A 19,643-nucleotide genomic window follows, 5' to 3' on the forward strand; every position below is an offset into this window, starting at 1 on the left:
AGCAAGATTGTCTGACCAACCTACATTCCTTTGGGTAGTATATTTAATGAGAACCTCTAATGATCAAAGAAAATTACATTTTTAACACAAAATGATAACATTCATTAAATGGGATGATAGGTTTTTTTAAAAGATTTTATTTATTTACTCTTAAACAGAGGGGACAGGAAGGAGAAAGACAGGGAGAGAAACATGCATATGTGAGAGAAACATCGACTGGTTGTCTCTCCCATGATTCTGACTGGGGACCGTCCTGCAACCGTGGTATGTGCCCTGACTGGGAATCGAACCAGTGATCTCTCGGTTTGCAGGCTGGCATTCAATCCACAGGGCCACACCAGCCAGGGTGGCTGATAGATTTTTAAAAAATCAAATTATAAATCCATTAAGAGGAATGTGCAGATCAAGGGGCTTAGGCTTTTGCCTAAATGAGTAGATATAATTGATATTCATAGAAATTACTTTTAGAAATGTTTTAAGCTAAATATACAACATTTGAAGAAAAAATCAGTGTGCATGAAATTCCATGAAAATAGTAAATTAATAAGAAATATGAAAGCTCTTTATCATGTAAACTTAATTGCAAATTATTATCCTAATACTTTCTTTTCTAAAAGAAACATGGGGAGTATACTTCAAAAGGCACCTCTTTCTTTAAAAGAAAGTACTGCCCATGTTTATCTAATCCAGTTTCTCTAAGCAGGTGGCAAGTGCCACATACTCAACTAAAGGGATAAAAATATATATCTCACACCTCTACAATAAATGACATCTACAAAAGGAAATGGAAGGAATAATATAGGTATTCAAGTAAAATTCCCTACTATTAAATTTAATTTACTTTCTAAAGTCATAAAAAGAATCTAAATTACACAACATAAATCTCCTAGGTAGAAGAAACAGTTCTCTAACATAAAATACTGTAACCATAGTCCTAACCATCCAGAGGCTATGGCTACAATGAAATGAATTATTCAAACTTGGGCTTTCAGTACTACAATTTAAGTGGTCATAGTGGCAATATAGCACAGTGACTAAGAGCACAAGTTTAGAATCCTGGTCTTACTATTTACTAGATATGTGACCTTGAAGAAATAATTTAATCTAAGTCTCAGTTTCATCAACTATAGAATGAAATCCATATATAATGTGATGGTAATGCCTACAAAGTGGTTAAGAAAATCCCTGGCATACAAAGGTCAGAACATGGTAACTTTTATTATTAGCTACATATATGCCTTCTACTGTATGCTGCTGCTTCTTAGGGCATTCATATCCCTAAGCCCAGACACAACCTCCCAGGGAGATACACTTCTTTTGACAATGTAGACATACGTTACCATTAATGTTGATAATTAACAAATTATAATAATAATTACAGATGAATATTTCAGAAAATCTTGTTTTCACACTGGCTGCTTAGTTCAGTTAGTTTAGAAAGTTGTCCCGCTAGGCCAAGGTTGTGGGTTTGATCTCCAGTCAAGGCACATACAAGCAGCAACCAATGAATGCATACATTAGGTGGAACAAAGGGATGTTTTTCCCTCTCTCTCCCTTTCTCTTTCTCTATCTCTAAAATCAATAAATAAAAGTTAAAAAAAAAAGACAGAAAGTCACACCCTGACTGGTGTAGCTCGGTTGGTTGAGCACCATGCCACAAAGTGAAAGGTCATGGGTTTGATTCCTACTCATGACACATGCCTGGGGTGCAGATTCAATCCCAGGTCGGGGATATGTATGAGAGGCAACCAATCAATGTGTGTCTCTTACATCGATGTTTCTCTCCCTCTTTCTCCCTTGCTTACCCTCTCTCTAAAAATAAATATTTTAAAAAGGAAGAAAATTGTTTTCTATTTCTTTTGTAGTTTCTACTATCTTTAACTAGATATTTATACTTTAACAACACCTTAATGAATAGGAAATGAGGAAATAAGTGAACAAACTAATGAAAGAAGGGAAAAACAAATGAAGTCAGCAACCATCTCTTAGTCCCTGCTAAAGCAGTATGGTCTGAATTATCTAGCATCTCTTGGGTTTGGCCTTTACAGTGTAGCTATGGTCATTCATACTCAAAGAACTGTATATGCCATGCTAAAATTGGAACTCTATCCTAATAATATTAAAGTTGGGACATCTTGTGAATTATAGTAAATTCAGAACTGAGCTATCCCAATTAGAAAAGCTTTAAAACGCAATAAACCAGCTACTGAGTATTCATTCTGTCCCTGTCTGAATGTGACAGAATGAACACAGAACCTATGATCTTTAAAAGCATCTTATTTATAATTGAACATTACCCAGAAATAGCCCAAGGAATTACTAGTACCAAAACAAATTTTTCATAGTAATGAAAATTAGAGAAATCCATCTGAGCTCTCTTAAGATCAGAAAGATATTTTAGTACTTTCTTTTTAAAATTAGGGTGTTTGCTAAGCTAATTAATGGCAATAATTTCTGAGATGAATTAAAAGGAAAGGGAAAACAAGATTTACAAAGGATAAATAATCTGACAAAAATAAGCTATAATTAAATAACAAAGGCTCTGTAATTGTCCTGAGGGGTAGCAAGGTCATAAAAGCCACAACAACCCAACAAGAAATTCAACTTTCTGTTCTATTGAATTCAGGAATAAATTACAAAGAAAAAAATGCCAAAGAAAATTATGCTTAATGAAAATCTTCCTGAGTGCTGTATAATGGAAATATTTTCTTATCTATTACTTATAATAATACTCATTAGAGGGAAACCAGAATATATGGTGATTTGCATTGAACAACATGATTGAATTTATTACCCATACGTGTCATTTACTTTCTATGCTGAGGTTAGTAAGATAAGAATTTCATTTCCCACTTCCCAACACTAAACTATAACACTCTAACTTGTAATCAACCCTCCAACTGCTGTATATTTACAAAGTTCTGCGTACTACCTTACTGTTTCTTTTAAATATAGTTGACATACAATATTATATTAGTTTCAAGTGTGTAACAGTTATTTGACATTAATATACCTTATGATGTCATCACCATAATTGGTCTAGTAACCATCTGTCACTGAACAAAGTTATTATGATATTATTGACTATATTCCCTATGCTCTACATTACATTCCTGTGACTTATTTATTTTATAACTAGAAACTTGTACCTTATTCTTTCACAATCCCTAACCAGCTCCCTCCCATATGGCAACCTTCAGTTTGTTCTCTGTATCTATGAGTCTGATTCAGTTTTGTTTGTTTATTTTGTTCTTTAGATTGCACATATAAGTGAAATCCTATGATATTTGTCTGTCTTTGACACACTTCACTTAGCATATTACCCTCTAGGTCCTTTATATTGCTGTAGATAGCAAGGTTTCTTTCTTTGTTATGGCTGAGTAATATTCCATTGTGTGTGTGTGTATATATATATAAATCTTCATCCATTCATCTGTTGATGGACACCCAGGTTGCTTACATATCTTGGCTATTGTAACTAATGCTTGCAATGAATCCAGGAGGTGCACATATCTTTTACCTACTGTTTCTTAGGTTCACAATACAAAATACAGTTAGGATCACAGCAATTTATCACACAACAAAGATGCTGAGAAATTCCTTTACCTTTATAATTTACTTCTGGTAAACTATTCAAATTACTTCTTAAATCGGTATAAGAAGATACTAGAAAACTACAAAATGCTATGCATCCTCTGAATTTTATTCAATTACCCACCTTTAGTCTAGAAAATCTGACTATAGCTTTTAATGATTCAAATTTTGCATCATCAAAAGCTGGAGTATGTGAAACACCTGAAATTTAGAGATGTCTGAAAGATTAATAGAAAATGAAAAGAAAAAACCTCCAAATATTTAGTATCGCCATACTTTTTTACTTACTACATAAAATCGGAGAAGAGGGTGTTTGCAGTGTCAAAGTGGAGCCATCTTTCCTTGTGATATTAACGCGAAAAACCAATCTGGCACGAGTGCTTTTTTTCTTGGAACCAGCAATTCCTATTCTGGCTTCAACATCAGCGTTTCTCAATTTCAATATCCCTACGCAGTCCACCCTAAACACAGGAAAAAATACATTAACTAATATTTTCTGTTGTACATAGAATACAGTATTTTTAATAAAACAAGTTCTTTTAAAAAAGTTGCTCATTAATTTTTGAATATGTAATATAAGATTCCAATTTCAAAAGGTAAGAGTAAATTCTGAATACTCCTAATTCCTAATCCTGTCAGCTTTTCATTTATAATAGAAAAAAAAGTAAAAATGTAAAATCACTATCTCAAAATCTGAATATAAGTAATAATTAACAAAAGATACTTATAATTATTATATTTTTAAAGATTTATTTATTTACTAATTTTTAGAGAGAGGAGAAGGAAGGGAGAAAGAGAGAAAGAGAAGCACCAATGTGTGGTTGCCTCTCATGTGCCCTCAACCAGGGATGTGGCCCACAACCCAGTCATGTGCTCTGTCTGGAAATCAAACTGGCGACCCCTTGGCTTGCAGGCTGGCACTCAATCTACTGAGCCACACCAGACACGGCACTTTTGCTATTTATAAATTTCAATATCCCTACGCAGTCCACCCTAAACACAGGAAAAAATACATTAATATTTTCTGTTGTACATAGAATACAGTATTTTTAATAAAACAAGTTCCTTTTTTAAAAAAGAAATAGCCTCTTTAAAACTCTGTAAAAAGTTTTAAAACAAGTTCCTTTTTTAAAAAAGAAATAGCCTCTTTCTTGTGGCAGTTAATTCAGATATTAAAACTGAGGAAATGGGTTTTACTTTTAAAAATATTAGTAACTGTCCCCCAAATAATGGAACACTATGTAACTATTAAAAAGCATATGATAGCCCTGGCTGGTGTGGCTGTGTGGATTGAGCAGCGCCCTGTGAACTGAGAGATCATCAGTTTGATTCCTAGTACCGGCACATGCCTGGGTTGAGGGCCAGGCCCCTGGCTGGGAGTGTGCAAGAGGCAACCGAATCTCTCCTACAGTGATGTCTCTCTCTCTCTTCCTTACTTCCTTCCTCTCTCCCTAAAAGTAAATAAGTAAAATTTTTAAAACTTTAAAAAATATGATATGGGAAATAATGTTATGGAAAAATATTCATGATAAGTGAAAAGCAGGTTGAAATAGTGGATATAATATTATTCAATTTCATCAGAAAAAAGGATGGAAAGATAAATATCAAAATAGTGGTTACTTCTGAGAAGTTGGCTTTTGAAGGGTATGGTTTTAGCCTTTTATGATTATTATTTTTTAATTATTCTATATTTTCAACTTAGAAGATATTAGGTACTATTTTTACAATCAATTACTTCCTCCCCTTCTTCCACTATATACATTTATTTTCATAATTTTCAAAAATTTAAAACTAAGTCCTGGTTGGTGTGGCTCAGTGGACTGAGCACTGGCCTGCAAACCAAAGGCACTGGTTTGATTCCCAGTCAGGGCACATGAACTGGGTTGTGGGCCAGGTCCCCAGTAGGGGGCGCGCAAGATGCAACCACACATTGATGTTTCTCTCCTCTTTCTCCCTCCCTTTCTCTGAAAGTAAATAAATAAAATCTTTAAAAATAATTTTTTTAATTTAAAAATAAATCTTCACTGAATATTTTTTCAAAATTTTCTTTTCCAATTAACCTCTTACTAACCTATACAAAAATAGCTTTCAAAAGGGAGCTGAAAACCAACTAGAGAAAGGTCTTTAGCTATCCAATACAATTACGACACCGGTCTATTCTATATCAATATATTTGGTGCAGTTGTGGTTCCATTTTAGTATTAAATATTGATAACAAAAGGCTTAGAAAAAAATTTAATTTAAATCATTAACATTTTAAATATTTTTTAGGTAATTAAAGTGCTTAAGATGAAAAATATATCATCCGAGGACATTTTTTTTTGGTAATATAAGAAAATAAGAACAGAAGGTAAATTGAGATTAGCAATATGCTTTTCATATCAAGATGGGCCAAGCCACCATGAATGGTCTCTGTTAAACAGTTTCTAGTACAATATGAAAACAGAATTTATGAAAGCAAATCAAATTGGAATTTTTATTTTTTTATTTTTTAAGTATGTTTTATTGATTTTGCTATTATAGTTGTCCCATTTTTTCTTCCTCTTCCATTCCCCTCCACCCTGCACCCTCCCTCCCTCCAGCATCCCCTCCCCTTAGTTCATGTCCATGGGTCATACATATAACTTCTTTGGAATTTCTATTTTCTATACTATTCTTAACTTCTCCCTATTTTGTGCCTACCAATTATGCTTCTTATTCCTTGTACCTTTTTCCCCCAATCCACCCTCCCTCTCTGCACTGATAATCCTCCATGTGATCTTCATTTCTATGATTCTGTTCCTCTTCTAGTTGTTTGCTTTGTTTTGATTTTAGGTTCAGTTGTTGATAGTTGTGAGTTTGTTGTCATTTTACTGTTGACATTTTTTATCTTTTTTTCTTAAATGAGTCTCTCTAACATTTCATATAAGGGCTTGATGATGATGAACTCCTTGAACTTGACCTTATCTGGGAAGTGCTCTATCTTCCCTTCCATTCTAATTGATAGCTTTGCTGGATAGAGTAATCTAGGTTGTTAGGTCCTTGCTTTTCATGACTTTGAATACTTCTTTCCAGCTCCTTCTTGCCTATTAGGTTTCCTTTGAGAAATCAATTGATAGTCTTCTGGGAACTCCTTTGTAGGCAACTCTCTCCTTTTGCTGCTTTTAAGATTCTCTTCTTATCTTTAATGTTGGGTAATTTAATTATGATGTGTCTTGGTGTGTTTCTCCTTGAATCCAACTTCTTTGGGACTCTCTGAGCTTCCTGGATGTGCACATCTATTTCCTTTGTCCAGCTGGGGAAGTTTTCCTTGATTATTTTTTCACAGAAGTTTTCAATTTCCTGCTCTTCCTCTTCTCCTTCTGGCACCCCTATGATTCAGATGTTGGAATGTTTAAAGCTGTCCCAGAGGTTCCTAAGCCTCTCCTTATATTTTTTGTTTCTTCATTATATTCCAGTTGAATGTTTATTTCTTCCTTTTGTTCCAAATTGTTGGTGTGGGTCCTGGTTTCTTTCCCTTCACTGTTGGTTCCCTGTACATTTTTCTCTATTTTACTTTATATAGCCTTCACTTTTTCCTCTATTTAGAGACTGTACTCAACCATTTCTGTGAGCATCCTGATTACCAGTGTTTTGAACTCTGCATCTGATAGGTTTTTTATCTCCTCATCACTTAGTTTTTTTTCTGGAGGTTTGATCTGTTCTTTCATTTGGGCCATATTTCTTTGTCTCAGTGTACCTGTTATATTGTAAGCGTCAGAGCCTTAGGTATTCGCCAGGGTGGGGCAACCCACTTCACTGCACTGTGACACTATATGTGGGAAAGGGGTCAAAGAGGGAGCAATGCCACTTATTTGGCTCTCACTTCAGGAAGTGGCTTTCAGTCACTTCCTTCAATTCTCACAGGCAGACCGTGTCCTTTCAGTTGCTGATTCCCAGGTGGGTGGGCTTGCATACGTTCTTGGATCCTGTGGGCCCCTCCAAAAGACTTTCCTGTGAGACCAGGAATTTCTCCCACTACTGAAACCCCCACTGATTTTCATAGTCCGAGGTTTTGAGGCTTTAGTTTCCCTCACTGGAACCCTTGGTTGCACAGTCTGTCTCACTGCCCAGTTGTTCCTCCAGCTTATATGTGTGCAAATGTGGGATATCCCAGTCCGCCCACTACTGCCTTGCCGCACGTCTTCACCAGTCCAGCTTCCCATCTCTGCCCCTCCTACCAGTCTAGATGAATGTTTCTTTAACTCCTTGGTTGTTGGACTTCCATACAGTTCAATTTTTTGGCAGTTCTGGTTGTTTTTTGTTTTTAAATTGTCTGAAAGCCAGCATTTCCCCTGGCTTGATTTCCTTGACTTTCACCACAGAAATTCTTTCCAAAGGGTAAAAGTTAGTTTTAACCCTTTATCATTCTGAAATAACTTATTTTTTAATTTGTAATATTGAAAACACTTTAATAAAATATGCAAAATCTTCTTTTATACATTAGGAATCAAAAATTTTTTCCATATATATGCACTGACTAGTGTGGCTCAGTGGACTGAGTGCCGGCCTGCAAACCAAAGGGTCGCAGTTCAATTCCCTGTCAGGCAAATACCTGAGTTGTGGGCCAGGTCCCCAGGACAGCGTGCATGAGAAGCAATCACACTGTGATGTTTCTCTCCCCCTCTTCCCCTCTGTCTGAAAATAAATAAAAACTTAAAAACTTTTTTCCATATATAAATAAAATTTTTACTAAGTACTTACGCTAGCGTCATGTTGTTGCTCGGATCAAGGCCAACTTCTATAACAGTAGTGCCTTCAATGTCCACTTCTTTGCAGGGAGTTGTATTTCGCCCAGTTACCCTGCAGGCCTGATAAAATCCATGTGGTTTCACTCGACCAGAGTCATTACCCACAAACACCTGCAACACTACTGGCTCATTATGGCCTTCAAGCTGAAGTGAGATAACATAAAGCATAAACACTAATTAGCCTTTCAAATAATCTAACTGTAATATCAAACATTTAATATCAAGTCTTATATTTGTAACTGGATTACAACAGAGAAATAATTTAAATCCTCAAGAAAAACAGAGGTAAAATATTTTCTTAAAGGAGAGTCCGCTAAGTTTCTACAGAAAATGAAGTTTAAATGCTGCAATAACCACATTTAATTTCAATTTTAGATGATTAATGACAAATTATCATTTATAATTAATACATACAAGCAAATGAGAATGAATACACAGTGCTTTAGGTATTTATAAATTTGTGGACTGCCAAAAGAGCATGTGGGTTACTCAGGATTTACTACCACCACTAATGGAAAATTCACTAAGCTGTGTTAGTGGCATCATTATCATCATCATTTAATGAGAGTACATATACTAAATTTTTACTCTTTTAAAGCTATTTGAGCAGAAAAGTCGAGTATAGCTAGATAAATAATTTTTAAAAATGAAGCTCATTTTCATCGACTAGATGCATACATACAATATCATTAAGTCCTGGACCAAAACATTATGGTCTTAAAAATTGCTAAATTGAAACAGGGCCTACATGGATCATTACAGGTCTCTGGGAAGTCTTTATAAATTAAATTATGACTTACATGCTGGAGAATAAATAAATATTTAAAATAGCATTTCGGAGCAAATGTTTCCAATGCTGATTCTTACAGTTAAACACTGAAGCTGCTAATATAGAATGCAGAAAATCACAAAATAATTGTACGATGTATACCAAAATACTTGAAAAAACTCATACATCTTTTCTATCCCAGTATAGCTATATCTCTGTGATATGATATCACAATGAGGCAAATAAGCAATCTATACAAATTGTCAGTCAGTAGTACCTAGAACAGTGTCTGGAACATAGAGGGGTACAGTATTTATAGAATGAGTAAACTTTTTAAAAAAAGATTTTACTTATTTATTTTTAGAGAGAGAAGAGTGGGAGAAAGAGAGGGAGAGAAAAATAAATGTGTGACAGACACATTGCTCAGTTCCCTCTCGCACACATCCGACTGTGCATCTGGCCTGCAAACCAGGTATGTGCCCTGACTGGGAATTGAACCAGAGATCTTTTGGTTTACAGGAGGAAGCCCAATTGACTAAGCCACACCAGTCAGGGCTGAATTAAACAAACTTTTAAGGTCAGTCAATTCACTCCCTATCACAGGTGATTTTCTAACAATATTTTTGACCATACAAGTACTTTAGATAAAGCAAAACTTAAAAAGTCAGAGCAATTAGGTCAAAAAATATTGACCAAACTACCAACATGCCTGGTTAGACAAATATTTACAAAAAGCATAACTTCTCGCTTGTCTGCTACTTGTGTTGAATTTACAGGACTGAGGATGAGTTGATGTAGTAAACAGAGAAAGGGTAGAAATGATATAGTAGATGTCACTAATAACCAATCTTGTCAATGGCCAAAGTAAACTTCCTGATTCCAAGATTCTAGCATTATTTCATCCAAGTATAAAACAAAAGGCAGCCCAACTAAATATTGTTCAACTAACAATATTTATATACACTTACATAAAAACTAACTACACTTGTATAAACTTTTAATCAATAATCTACCATGTGACCAGCCAAAATTTCTCTCTATTTGGTATTTTGCAAGGGGTTGGAACACTTGTTAAATATCCTCCATCCACTTTTTTTGGTTTGTCTTCAAAGAGAAATATACTTTGTAACAAGGCATCCTAAGTGTTAAATTTAAGCCCCCTTTTTCTTTAGTCTAAACTCTGAAAAGATAAAGACTCAGTTGATATCCTAGTTCTTAAATTGAAGACTTATGTTACCTATCAACCAATCCTTTTCTGCGTTTAACAGTCCTGATTATGTTAGCCACTTCAAAAACATTATTTTCTAAATCCATAATAATTTCTGAACTATTTCTTTGAATTCACTTTAAAATTTCTTCTTAAATTTAAAATTTGGGAATAATCTAATATAGTCATTACTAATGTCAAGTAAAAAAGAAAGATAAGTCATAATTTCCAGATATTTTTCTTATCAGAACACATTCTCATCCCTCCTTTCATTTAATCTAAAATTCAAATGATATCAAAGTAACAATATCTGGCTTATGATTCAGTCAGACTCTTACTTAATATCTATTAAATATAGCTAGCAAGTCTATCCTTCTATTCCAGGCAGTTTTTGCTAGTTAAAAGCAAAATAACAAATAAGTAAAACTAGAATAAATTCTTCTATATATTGCTAAATAAAAGAACCCGCTACCTTTACTGTAGGAAAGCCTTGCTGTGTTCTATCCTTCACTGAGCCACGGCTACCTTCAGTCAGGTACCGAGCTCTATGCTGGGTCTCAGGTTGTATAATTATCTTCAGCTCCTTTCCTTCACTTTTAACAGGATACTGTCCACACAACATAGGGCTTTTCTTTACTCCAGTTCCTTTTTGGTTTTCCATTGTTCTGAGAAGTCAAAGCACAACATGGAAAAAGCATCAAAACGTGTTATTTTTTTTTTTACAAAAGTCATCTAAGATAAAGGAAGAAACAGAATAGGTAGTAACATTAAAAACAATGGATTATCTTACTGACAAAATCAAATAAAGTCTAATGGAAGATACATTCTATTACAAAGTATACTTTTAAATTTTGTAATAAAATTTAATAATGCGAAAGTAAAAGAAAGGGAAGACAAAGAATGCGTGGTAGGAGGAAGGAAGAGTGAATGCAATAAACTGGGAATAACAGGAAAGAATATAGCTAGTGTCACTCTCAACCTTTCACATTGTACTTCATTCAAAATAAATTTTTAAAATTACATATATATGTGAGTGTTATATAAAGCTACAAGATTAACTACCACTATTTTTAAATCAGACTTGCAAAACAAAACAAAAAACAAACAAAAGGCCTTTAAAAAATAACTGAAGGTACATGTAGAATATTCTTTTGAATATTTTTCTCAGGACATCAAACTGAGAAAATCATAATTTAAAAAATTGGTGATTTAATTTTTGTTGGTAATTAGCTTTACTCTAAACAAATTTTCCCATAAGTGTAATTTTTTTTACAGTATTTTTATTTGTGATTAGTTAAATAATTAAAGGTCTCAGCACATAAAAATTTTATAATCTGGGCTTTACAGATAGGCAATCTAACTTATTTTTAAACATTGTGTTTCTAACATTTATTTTGCTTATCATTCATTTTCTGTGTGGAATATGGACTCAAAGAAAAATAATTCGAATGGTGTCTAGGACTTCAGTAAACAAATTTAATCTGAGGCACTGAAAATATATGGTAAAAATAAACTGAAAACAATATTATTTTATAATAATATTATAGTATTAGTTTGAACTAATAATATTAGTTTCCAAATAGTTTTGAAATTATCCATACACATTTAAAAATAGAGTTAGGGCCTGTAATGCTTTCTGTATGACCCTCCCAGTCTTAAGTTTACACTCACATTGATGGTACAGAAGCCAAGAGAGGACTGTGGACAAAATTTCCTTCAAACATAAACAGGCCCCAGGAGGAATATTATGACTTCAAACATAGAGGAGCAAAGGTGGCTAAGTAGCCTTAAAGCTGGCTCTAATGTTTACCCCTCCACCTCTAACCAAGTTGTTGCCTCAAGTGATCAATAACAAAACCAGTCCTGGTTCCACTGAGAGTACAACCTATGGCTCAGAAAAGGATAGAAGAATGGAGGAAAGAAGGGATACAAAGGAATGCAGTAAGACTGACTGGGTAAGAGGAAGAGTTTTGAAGAGAAGTAGGGTTCAGTTATCTTCATATTCCCTGAAACTTGCACAATCCTTAAAGAGAAGGCGCTGAAAAAAATATTCATTGTTAAAGGCAAATAGGAAGAAGAAAGGGACAAAGAAAAGAAAGAAGAGGAAAAAAGGAGCTTCATAGTAAGATGAGAAAGCACTGGATCCTAACTGGCATTCAATAATTAAGTCAGATTACCTGAGTAAGTCATTTAAAAGACTCTAGAAGAACAATTTGTTCAATTTTATGAACAAAAGTATCAAGTTGAAGCTGGAACAATGGGCAATAAATTCTATTTTTTTCATCATTTTGAGTAGAAATGCAAACACCTGCTCTGAATTTAATGTGCATACTTATGAATTTCTATAATGATATTGTTTTTTACTCATTTTAAAATGAAAGCAAAAATATTCACTTACTGAAACTAATATAAAAACATCTCATAAATATGCACTGAATAGCAGTTGTAGTGAGTGACTAAATTATGGGTTATTTATTTTCTTCTACTTCTGCATTTTTGAAATATTTTTAATTAATATCTATTATTTTATAATAGAAAAAGGAACACTTTAGTTTGAAATACAAGGAAAATCTAGCATATAAATTAATTTGGCAAGATAATGGTTTTTATATTCACTTATTCTAATATTTATGAGACAGGTTGATAATGAGTTTTACTATTTAAGTAAAAAAAAAAGATTTCATTTTGGATGAAGACTATTCAGTGAGTTGACAAAGTATACACATTAGGGCACATTAGGGTTTAAAGAAGAACAGCATATGTAATTAAGTAATTTATGAAATGCTACTTTAAAAAGCCCTTAAAATTATTTTTATTCTCTAGGTTTAAATGTAAAAATAAAATACATAAATATTTATATCTCTAGACATGTAAAACTATTGAAAACATCAAGTAATTCTTAGTCATTCAAATTACGAATTTTTAAGCATGATGGCTTAAGAAAAAAACAAGAGAGTAGCAATTTTATTGTATGGATTTGACTTCTAAGTGACATCTAAAAAGAAAATCCATTTTCTTTTCATATTCTGTTCAGCAGTCTTAAAATGACATTCTAATTCCCTTGAACTGCGTATCCTTCTGGTTTTTATGGTACAAAAATAATTTTCACTACAAAAAGCTTAAAATAGGTTTCACATCCAGATAATATAATATCTTAATTTCTAGGACTCTCTAAAGGAGACAAAAAGCTAATAATTCTCAGGACATTTAGTTGAAGAATTTAAGAATGATATGGCTAGGAATGTTTAAATACTGAATAGTTTTTTTAATGGTTTTGTTTTCTTAGTAAATTACCTTTTACATAACATTTTAATTATACAAAAATGCTATTTCCATCTTGCAGATCAATAAACTGTTGTACTACAACATATTTGAGAGTACATTTTCTGTAATTTAGCATTACATAAATTGTAATTTTATGGAACATTTAAGGCTACATACCTTATCTCTCAAAACATTTTTGAATATCTTTCATGTTTTTAACATTTGTTGAAGAATTTAGGACTTTGCCTTGAGATCCTCTCAATAACTGTCTTCAAGGCCTATATTCTATATATTTACATATGGTTTTATTCTTTCCTTGACATGGCTCTCAATAATGCAAAATTTAAACTTCTTCCATCATTTCCAAATGCTAAAATAAAATATTTTTCATTACCTAAGAAGCTGGACATTTCTTCTCCTGCTTGATGAGTTTCTGTTCCATGAATTATTTCATGAGAGACTTTTGTCTTGACAAATGTTATTATACTTTCCCTGGGTAACCTCAAATCATTTCTAAGATCTATCATACAAAAAGATATCTATCATATAAAAGGAGAACAGAAAAGATGTAGGTCAAGATATCTCTTTAATAGCAACTGAAAACCACGTGTGTTGTCTAAGTCAAAATTTTGTTTTTTTTCATTTGAAACTTTAACATTTATTTCAGTATAAAAATAGCATTCTCTCTCCTAGAACTTAAAAAGACACCCCTTTTTCCACTGAAGGTCAAATAAACACATACTTGTATTTAATGATAGATATATATGAGTCTTTTAGATCTGTGCTACTATGTTTCAGAGCATTTTTATATAGGTAACAGTTTTGCAAATATGTTCTGGAATTCTTGAATCCACTAATGGTAACATTTTAACTTGTTTTAGACAATTTCCTAATCTGAACTTTCTAAAAATAAAACACAGTTAAATGTGCATTTTCACTTAACTGCATCACCCTAGTTTTAAATAAGAGTAGAGAAACAAGTAGCATAGAGCAATTATTACTTAAATGGTAGGCATTAGCTTAAAAATGTACTGAGAGGATATTTAAGGACAAATTTAATATACATGAAAAAATACTCATTATACTACTCGAAAGATATCAATGATGTCATGATACAGTAAACCAATCAAAAGTTTCTCCATCACTTTTTGTGACAACCTGAAATTATAGATCATGGGTCAACTAAAGGACCATACCCTGCCTCCCCCAAAAAATCTCTCAAAATCCAGTGTGTTAAATTTTATCAAACTATGTTTAATATACTATAGGAAATTTTAATTAAAAAGTCTAGCAATTAAATATTACAATAAAAGTACTAAAGGAATTAAAAAGTTAAAAATAATTCATAGTATTCTGTACTAGATAGCAGTGAATATTCTGTAATATAGTTACAGAAATATATTTAGTGAATGTTGTGAACTGGCAGAAATGAATGAAAACTCAAACATGTACCATGATCCTGTTCTATCACCCTTCAAATACATAACCCAGAATCACAGAAAAAAAATTAATGATGTATGTTTTTAATCCCAAATCAATGCAATGTGTCCAAAAAGAGCGTAAAATAAATACATAAATCTAAAGGATGAAAATTAAGCCATCAATTTAGTTTTTCCTTATTTTCATGAAATAAAAAAAGTCTAAAATCCTCAAAAATGGACATGGGTTGAACCATATGGAGAGACAAAATGGAAGAGAACACAAAGTAGCCCTTTGTGAACGTTGTAAGTCATTTTAGCTAGAGACATTACATGCTAATTATTTTTAAAATATAAATCTATTTGAAATTTAAGTTATTTCAAAAACAGATTATTTTATTTTATACTACTTAATCATACCCATAATAAAATACCTATTGCTAAAATCTATTGATATTTTCCTTTTTCTTTAATGAAATGGTAATTTTAAGTTAAAATTTTCAGTTATTTCAATGATAAAATTAGTATCTTTGCTTTATATGCAAACTTGAGCTGAGCAACTAAGTGGGGACTGATTTTTTGTTTGTTCTGCATAATGGTGATAGAACTTAAAAAAATGTGAATACCAACCCATTTCCTGCTTTTGAGTTGACTTTGTTGTCCGTAGTAAGCTGAGAAAGCACATAGTGAGGTGCTTTGGCACTGTCGGCATCAAATATATCCATATTAGATTCTTCACAATCTCGTCGTTTGACCCCCGGCCTCTGCTTTGGATTTCGTTTTCGTGATTTACGAGGTACCTCAGTGTTATCATTGTAGGAACTGGTGCTCATGTTACTGAAGTTGGAGGGGGAATCCTCCATCCACATACTGCAGCTCTGCTCAGATTCCAATCCACACCCCTCATCCTGGCAGGACATCCGACTGTTATCCAGCAAGTCCTCAGGTGGTGGTGAGATGTACAAGACTGTGTGCCTCTTCGGTGTTGATGGATGCTGCTGAACTGTGTTACTGGTTAACTGCTTTTCACTTACCCCTCTGTTACTTACCCCCAAGGCTGAGGAGCAGCTCTCCACTTGCATAGCCTTGCTGTCGGTGACTGAGGTAGAATAAATGGTAGGGCTGGAAGAGGTGGTAAAGGAGCTGCAAGCACCGCCCATGGAGGAAGAGGAGGGAGCTGAAGAAGCATCTGCAGTGTACAATTTAAGAGTAAATACACTGTACATATTTTCACCTATGCTGGCTAGCAGTCCCATTGAAAATGTAATTTGTGAACTGATTATTTTTCCCCAAAATGAATAGTTGGAATTTGGTTAAGTTTTAGAATATAAATTCTTCAAACAATACAAGGCCTAAGAAATTCTTTTTTTTTAAAAAAATGCCCAAATAGCATGATGTTACTTGTGTTATAATTGATAGATTTTTTTTTAAAAAAAAATCTAATTTAATGTTTTAAGCTGTAAAGCAAGAATAAAGCTTTTATTGCCTCAGCTGGATATTCTGTTGAATTTTAATCATTTAAAGTAATAAAGAAAACCCCAATATAAAATATATGCTTGTGGTCCACATTCAATGCCAATTAAATCATTTATTACAGAATTTGAAAAGTGGGACTGTGCTTAGCCACAAAATATTAAAATAAGTTTCTAACCTATGAAGCAGAGAACTACAGGTCATTTTTAATGCAGACACTCCCTGCTTCAGAGGCAAATCCTGGAATAAAAATATGAGAAAATAAATGAGAAAAGAGCTGCTGATTATTCCAGATATCAATTATAAAATGAGAAATAAAGAGAAAAATATATATAATCAACTGAATTGGAGGCAAATGGAACTGGTACCATCACTATGATTCTTGTCGGTATGATCTAGAAGAATAAAAGTAAAAAAGGCTTGATTTGGAACATGCTGGGCTGTAGAAGATAAGCAGTTAACTACTGAGGGTCTCCAGAAGTTCAAGTGGCAGTTCAAAACCATGATCTCTAAAATAAATAAATCCATCCTAAATGGGAGAATGAAAAGCAGAGTAAGGACTGATCAGTGGATGGATTTCTTGTACAAAGTACTTGATTATGCTCATAAACTGGTTACCACTGTTCATGTCCTCTCTCTTTAAAGGGTTTGCTTTATTTAAACTATTAAAGGAATTTCTTAATATGAGTAATAGTAAATTTTATTGGCTGGAATCTAACAACAAGGATTAAGCAGGAAAAGTCTCTGGAGATCACCGGATGAGTTCCTACAAAAAGGTCTTCTATAAAACCATTTATCTATTATGCTTAGCAAAAAAAGGTTTAAATAGATCCTTTCAAATGTGTGGCAACTTGCAGAACAGCTCATTGAAAAATAAATAGGTATCATAACAGACAATTAAAAGGTATGTTTAAATCTAAAATTAATTGTTATCTATAGCCAAGTATGCCACTGTTTTAAAGTGGTATGATGAAACTTAAAATTGTGATATGAAGTTATTGGAATTGTAACATTCATATCAATTATTATATAAAGAGTGAAATGTAAGAATGACTATGTTTAGATAATCAAAAACCAAATGCCAAAGCTCTTTTTTTGTTTAAATGAAAACATGTACCAAAATACTTAGATCATTTGAAAGAACTAAATTCACTCATAATTTTTCATTATTTTTAAGGCTAAAGAGCATAGTAATTAGTATTATCATCAATAATGTGATCTATGTAATGCCACATGGAGAGATTATTCCCAACTACTGATAAAGTCAAAGAACCTAGAGCAATTAGAAGATACCAGTTCCATTTTCCAGTTTGTATCCTTGTCAAATTCAGTAGCTGAAATTGGAAAATTCAGTCACTTTAAACTGCATTCCAATTTAAAGAAAAATTTATCAATTTTGTATCATGCATTAATGCAATGTTTTCTTAGTAAATAAATATTTTAAAAGATTTATAAAAACTACAAAATCTAGATGCTAATGTCAGTGACAGTTTAGGAGCTGATTTGTAGCCACTTTGGGTTTAAATAACAAGTTTTTTCCTTGTTTTTTGAAAAATACAACAGAATTCATTTTAGAAAAAAATTAGAAAAGGTATTATGTTTAACATTCCTCCATCTGTTCCAACTATTGGCAAAAATGAAACGAAATTTTTATGTGTGTATAAGCCCATGTTCTTTATTTTCTGAGAAATACAAGTATGCAGCATGCAATATTTGTAGTGGAACACACAGAGCATGCAGCATGAATGCTGTGAACTTGCATTTCTATAAACAGCCTTCACCCACCCATGTTCTTTGAATCTAAGTACCATGCATGAGAATGTAGAATATGAACATCGCAGGGATTCCTGTCCTTGACAGATAGAAAGTACAGGTGAAAAGCAAATGGACACTCAAAAATAAGTTATGTGGTGTTTATAAATTTAATCTGCAAGATAAAACCTAGCATTGCTCTTTGAGGTATACTATATGAGTTTATCTTGCAAACATTATCAAAACAATCATGTTTATATAACCCAGTTTATATATTCATACATAAATGTCTGTTCTGGGACAGGTATGCCAAACTGTGATCTCATACCCTACATAAATTAAAATATTCTACACATTTCTTTGGATACCTAACACACAATTTTTGTATTTTACCTGTAGTTTCCTGGATATAGTTATTAAATAAAAAAGTTCATTAGCACAAAACTAGGAAAATGAAACCATAAATTCTGTCAAAAGACAGTAGTAATAAGCATCCTTTAATTAGAAAAATAGCATTATTTTTTAAAGCCTAGCTCATTCTGACCTTAAATTACAAAGATTATACTCATTTTAAGACTATAAAAATGAGATTTTTTAAAAAACTACAAAACTCTTTACCACAGTATCAGTGTTGCTCTGATGATGATTATAATGGTGTTTAAAATCTTTCACATAAAGATGTTATATTCTGGTTAGCAAGACATCACCTAAGTGTATTAATAATGACAGATGAAGTGGTGGAGGATAAGACTATGAGCCCCTTGAAAGCATGGACAATCTCCTTCTCATCTGAGACCTTTCCAACACCTCCATAATGCCTTGCAAGTTATTTGTTATTAAATTAATTTATGAGAAGCCAATATTTGACATGGGTGCTGAGTTACATTAAATTTGCAAATAAATGTACCAATGTGTCATAATGGACACATCAGGTTCATTAAAAAAAGGACTTAATACTCAAAATACTTAGACTATATATTGCTATAATAGCATTAACTGAGAGTGTGGAAAGGTTTAAAAGTAACGCAAGAATTTAGAGGTAATTTATTCACCATTTCTACAAAAAGAGCTCTAATAACTTTCTTGAAGCTACATATAAGCTAAATTACCTACTTGTGTACTAACCTATAAATTTACTAAGAGTAAAAAATCTTTAATATTATCTCTTAAAAATAAATGCATAACATCAAGAACACTTTAGATTTTTAAACACGAATTTGTCATTTCTAAGCATTTCCAAGAAAAGCACTAAAGAACAGTCATAGAAATATTATAAATGTACCTAAGGTCACTATATCATTAAATAGCAAGAAAAACTTAATTGACATTATATAGAACAAAAATGCTAATGCAATCCTGCTTCATGTATACATTCTTTTTTTATTTATAAGTTCTTA

General features: G+C 32.7%; 1 protein-coding gene across 6 annotated transcripts in view; it reads right to left on the reverse strand.

Annotated features, from left to right (window-relative positions):
* The window catches only part of NFAT5 (nuclear factor of activated T cells 5), a 121,121-nt gene that overhangs the window by 40,522 nt on the left and 60,956 nt on the right, over positions 1-19,643 (reverse strand). For 5 of the 6 annotated variants that reach the window (XM_054579253.1, XM_054579252.1, XM_054579250.1 and 2 more), the window contains 4 exons: positions 15,652-16,210; positions 10,812-11,004; positions 8,317-8,507; positions 3,883-4,055 (listed from right to left, as the gene is read on the reverse strand). In XM_054579253.1, coding sequence (XP_054435228.1) covers positions 3,883-4,055; positions 8,317-8,507; positions 10,812-11,004; positions 15,652-16,210 — 1,116 coding nt within the window. Of the gene's footprint in view, positions 1-3,882; positions 4,056-8,316; positions 8,508-10,811; positions 11,005-15,651; positions 16,211-16,672; positions 16,735-19,643 lie in introns of all 6 variants that reach the window. The other variant, XM_054579254.1, reaches the window with a different exon arrangement.

The sequence above is a fragment of the Pteronotus mesoamericanus genome, unplaced genomic scaffold (genome assembly GCF_021234165.1).
Source record: "Pteronotus mesoamericanus isolate MK-2021 breed Mesoamerican mustached bat unplaced genomic scaffold, CSHL_Meso_final contig_52, whole genome shotgun sequence".
Lineage (NCBI taxonomy): Eukaryota > Metazoa > Chordata > Mammalia > Chiroptera > Mormoopidae > Pteronotus > Pteronotus mesoamericanus.